The 4,236-nt window shown below is 32.2% G+C and overlaps 2 protein-coding genes across 6 annotated transcripts in view; one reads left to right on the forward strand and one right to left on the reverse strand.

Annotated features, from left to right (window-relative positions):
- The window catches only part of LOC107750135 (dnaJ homolog subfamily C member 12-like), a 2,857-nt gene extending 1,768 nt beyond the window's left edge, over window positions 1-1,089 (reverse strand). For 4 of the 5 annotated variants that reach the window (XM_016565399.1, XM_016565402.1, XM_016565403.1 and 1 more), the window contains exons 1-2: window positions 989-1,089; window positions 501-579 (exon numbers count right to left, since the gene is read on the reverse strand). In XM_016565399.1, coding sequence (XP_016420885.1) covers window positions 501-579; window positions 989-1,066 — 157 coding nt within the window. In that variant the 5' untranslated portion in view covers window positions 1,067-1,089. Of the gene's footprint in view, window positions 1-500; window positions 580-702; window positions 860-988 lie in introns of those variants that run through there. The other variant, XM_016565400.1, reaches the window with a different exon arrangement.
- An 821-nt stretch (window positions 1,090-1,910) lies between these two features.
- The window catches only part of LOC107750137 (NAD-dependent protein deacetylase sirtuin-1-like), a 14,360-nt gene continuing 12,034 nt past the window's right edge, over window positions 1,911-4,236 (forward strand). The window contains exons 1-2 of the mRNA XM_016565404.1: window positions 1,911-2,139; window positions 3,311-3,427. Of these exons, the coding sequence (XP_016420890.1) occupies window positions 1,953-2,139; window positions 3,311-3,427 (304 nt within the window). The 5' untranslated portion in view covers window positions 1,911-1,952. The remainder of the gene's footprint in view (window positions 2,140-3,310; window positions 3,428-4,236) is intronic.

The raw sequence follows: 4,236 nt of genomic DNA on the forward strand, positions 1-4,236 counted from the left end.
TTGAAAGTATTTTTTATTCATTGTAAATCACATTTGTATCCTTTTCATTTTATTTATATCTTTCATGATTTTATAGGAATTACTGAATACATTTTTCAAAATTATTATTTAAAATAAACATACTTTTAAAGTATTTAAATGACTTTTTCTTGTCAAACGAATTACATTATTTTATTGTTATTTAATTCATGATTTTATAAGACTAAATTGTTTTTGTAAATGATTTTTTAAACAGATTTAAACTCAAGAATTGTCTAAGATTTGGCATTATATCGGTCATTGCCTATTGGAAAACCCAAATCAATCGACAACTGGGCAAGTTTTTGGACAAAATGCATTGCAACTAATTAAACAAGTACATTAATATGGCAATCATTCAGAACTACGGTGCATTTCAAAGTACCACGGTATTGGTGCAACGTGTCTCAGCTTCTCTCTTAATGCAAAACCAAAAGAAACAGATTGCATCTTTGCACAAAAATATGAATTATTATCTCTACCTGCTTTGGGGTTCTCTGGGTGTTTGTCGGGATGGCAGGCCAGAGCTCTCACTTTAAACTCATTGACGATCTGTTCAGTCTATGAAGCATGCATATACATTTGTGTCGAGATTAGCATGTTTTGATTGACTCTGTAATGCAGATGGATAAGTCTGTTCGCTTCAGCATGTGCATTTCCAGCTATTTAATCAATTATTATTACCACCAGCATGATGTTGTCAGTCCCTGACATTAAAGCAACAGGCTGTTCTGCTGTCATAATTATTAGATGTGTAAAACGTCTTATTCTGTCACATACACGTTCATGCAATTAGTCTATCAAATATTTTTACATTGATTATTTACAAAAGATGAAATGCACATTTACATGTAGCAACTGCTATTATTTTAATTCAACTTTGCCCTTAAAGACGCCGTAATAAACTAGCAGAAATAATAAAACGCACGCTCTAAAAGCACTGTTATGGTTTGTAGTAAATTGTGTTTACCGTTGAGAGTTCATCGCAGCCGAGAAGCCCGTAATAATCCTCCAGATCCTCCTTTCTGCAGCTCAGTATCGCCTCCATGCCTCCTGCACTCAACCGCAACACTACCGTAAACTCCCGTAAACGAGTCCTTCTCTCAGTCGGCCGCAGTCAACAGAGCGCGCATGCGCGTTAGTATTTGGAGCTTTACGGTAGAAGGGCTTTTAAATGGCCTGCGTGACGCAGACGCTCTGACTCATACTAAAATACCGTACTTTTTTTTTTTTTTTAATAGTACGTAATTCAAAAATTGTCGTGTAATTTACAGAATACCATGGTATTGTATGTATATATAATAATGGCAATAAAGTACTTTAAATGTAAAATTTAAATTTTTCCAACACCGCATCTTATTTGTTTGTTTGTTTGTTTAAATGTAGAACATTTAAAATAAATAAACAAAAGAAAAGCTTTCAAGTATTCCATGCATTAGTTTTTTTTCTTTCAGAATTTCTTTATATTTCATTAGCTCAATTTTAAACAGCACGATGTTCATTTTATTGTTTGCCCATTTTTTGTTTGTGTTTATAGTATTTTTCATATAAAATTACGCAAATTAATAATCAATTTATTTTCTAAACTCTTATTTCCATACAATAAAAATATATTTACCAGTTAAAGGAATTTTAAATTTTGTGTGTTTAACAGTAAAACAAATAAATAATTAAAAAATAAAAACGTATTTTCCATCTCTTTAAAAACTCTTGAGACTGGATAAGTTAAACTAAATTCAATTTAATTAATAACTTTATAAGTAACTTCTTTAACTTTATTGGTGGGACGATATTTGCTAGGAAAGTGCATTCCAAAATGTTTTGTATTTAACGTTAGCTTGTACGGACTCGGTCCATCGGCTCGTGACGTGACGTCACACCATTACCGGAAGTTCTCCCGCGCTCCTCCTCCGTTCGTTCACTCTCCGGCGAAGATGGCGGACGGCGAAAATAAACGGGCCGACGCCGCCGAGCCGCTTCTGAAGAGACCGAGACTCCGGGATCCGCGCGGTGATTCGGAGCGCGGCAGAACCGAGCCGGTGGAGGCGGAACCGGCGCTGATGGACGAGTCCCATCCTCAGGCCTCACTGAACAACAACCTCACCGAACCCGAGCTCTCCGGTACAGCATTACGTTCCTCAGTGATTTATTTTTATGATTTACTGGTTATTTTGGGAGTTTTTAAAGTTGATTTCTCTCATGCTAAGCTAACAGTCAGGTTTAATACATGTAACGTTAACGTTACACAGTTTTACCTTGTTTTTACGTTTGTGATGTTTGTATGATCAACAATATAATAGCAACTTTTTATGGTTTTATTATAATAATAATTATTATTATTTAGTTTTTATACAATTTATATATTTTTATTATTATTGAATTATTCAGTTATTATTATTATTATCTGTGGAGATTGAATAATTATTTAATATTATAAAAACTTGTTTTTATGTTTTACATTTAAGTGTTTATTATTATTATTATATTTAATTATGCAATTTAATTATTAAATATTTTGGTATCATTATTTAGATTTTAAGATGTTATTGATTTGTGTATTTTATCATTTTATATAGTTTCAATATTTATTAAGTAAATATTATTTTTAATCTTGTCTTATTAAATAGTATTGTTGTTGTTATCTCTTAAGTGTTTTTATATTTTTATACTTAAGTGTTTTATTATTATTATTATTATTATTATTTAATAAAGTAATTATTCAATATTATTTTGTGATTGATTATTTATATTACGTAATTTAATTATTAATTAAATTATATTTTATTTTATTTATTGCATAATATTAACCCCTTCAGTTATTATTATTATTATTACTATTATTAGTTTTAGGGGACATGTCACACTTCTGTCACTGCTTTGACTTGTCATGTCAACTCCATAAATATTTCATGCTTTATTTATACAATTATTTACATATTTTATTAAAATGTATTTAGTCACTATAATAATGCATTCTTGTTCTTCATGCTGATTAATGAAGCTGTAACTCCCGCACCACTCAATCATATACTTTCATGTTTATATTACACACAGTTTTACCTTGATTACCTTGTTTATTTATTAAAATAAATGTTCTTCATAGAAATATAAAATAAGTGATATATAGGATTAAATTTGAACAGAACTATTAATATAAGCACTAAGTCTTAGGTTACATAGTAACCATCTAGTGTAGTGAAATACAGTAAGGCCAGTCGTATTATGCTGCTGTTATTCCTCTATATAAACCGAGATCAATCTGAAATGGTGTTTTTGTGTGGTTTGCTCTCAGACCTAATTGACGAAGGTGTCCATCCCAATGGTTTCACGTCTCCTGATCTTCCTCACGATGATGATGACTGCTCGTCTCGCGCCAGCTCCAGTGACTGGACGCCTCAGCCACAGATTGGTCAGTTTAGCTGGTTTCATCCTCCGTTGTCTGTAGTGCAAAGCTCTTAAAGCCTTGTTTTATAAGATGGACCCAGAAAAACTTCTTTCAAAAGTAGATTTAAAGAATCTTGATGCAAACTCCTCACTTTTCAGCTACAACTCACCTTTTTGAGATCAAAATAGGTCACCTATGAGATTTGCTTCGATCCAGAGAGAAAGTGTTTTTATGAGGGGGGGGGGTCTTACAAGGGTAAATAAAAAAACTGGTCGTTTGGCAGCTGAAATTGGAAAAATATTAGGGGAGGAGATGGATTTTTCATTCATTACACTGTACCTAGGAAAAATACCTAAAACGGTTCTAAGGCAGTGATAAATACTTATTAAAAATACTTTTAGCAAGCAGTCGGAAAAGCCATAACACGTAAATGGTTTTGGGCTGACCCTCCAACAAGAGACCAGTAGTTAGGGGTGTGCGATATATACAGTGCACAGCATAAATGAGTACACCCCCTCTAAAACTTAACAAATTCAGCAATTACTCTTTACTTAGAAGACATGTTAGGGTTCTTTGGAGAATGTTCCAACAAGCCTGCTTGATTAATTACCAAAGAAGAATGCCTAAATTATTCAGCAAAATAAGATTTTCTTATCAAAGTGATACAATTTTGTGTTGCAAAAATGAGTACACCCTCCTGAAAGTTACTAAATAAAAAAAAGTGTATAGGTTTAAGGCTATTTTTGATCAACGGGTAAGTATATTGAACCAAAACTTTTAAAGACAAATAATTTCCTGACAATTAAAAGTGTTATATAGCCCACTGAATCATA

This window comes from Sinocyclocheilus rhinocerous, unplaced genomic scaffold (genome assembly GCF_001515625.1).
Source record: "Sinocyclocheilus rhinocerous isolate Xijiao unplaced genomic scaffold, SAMN03320098_v1.1 scaffold1822, whole genome shotgun sequence".
Lineage (NCBI taxonomy): Eukaryota > Metazoa > Chordata > Actinopteri > Cypriniformes > Cyprinidae > Sinocyclocheilus > Sinocyclocheilus rhinocerous.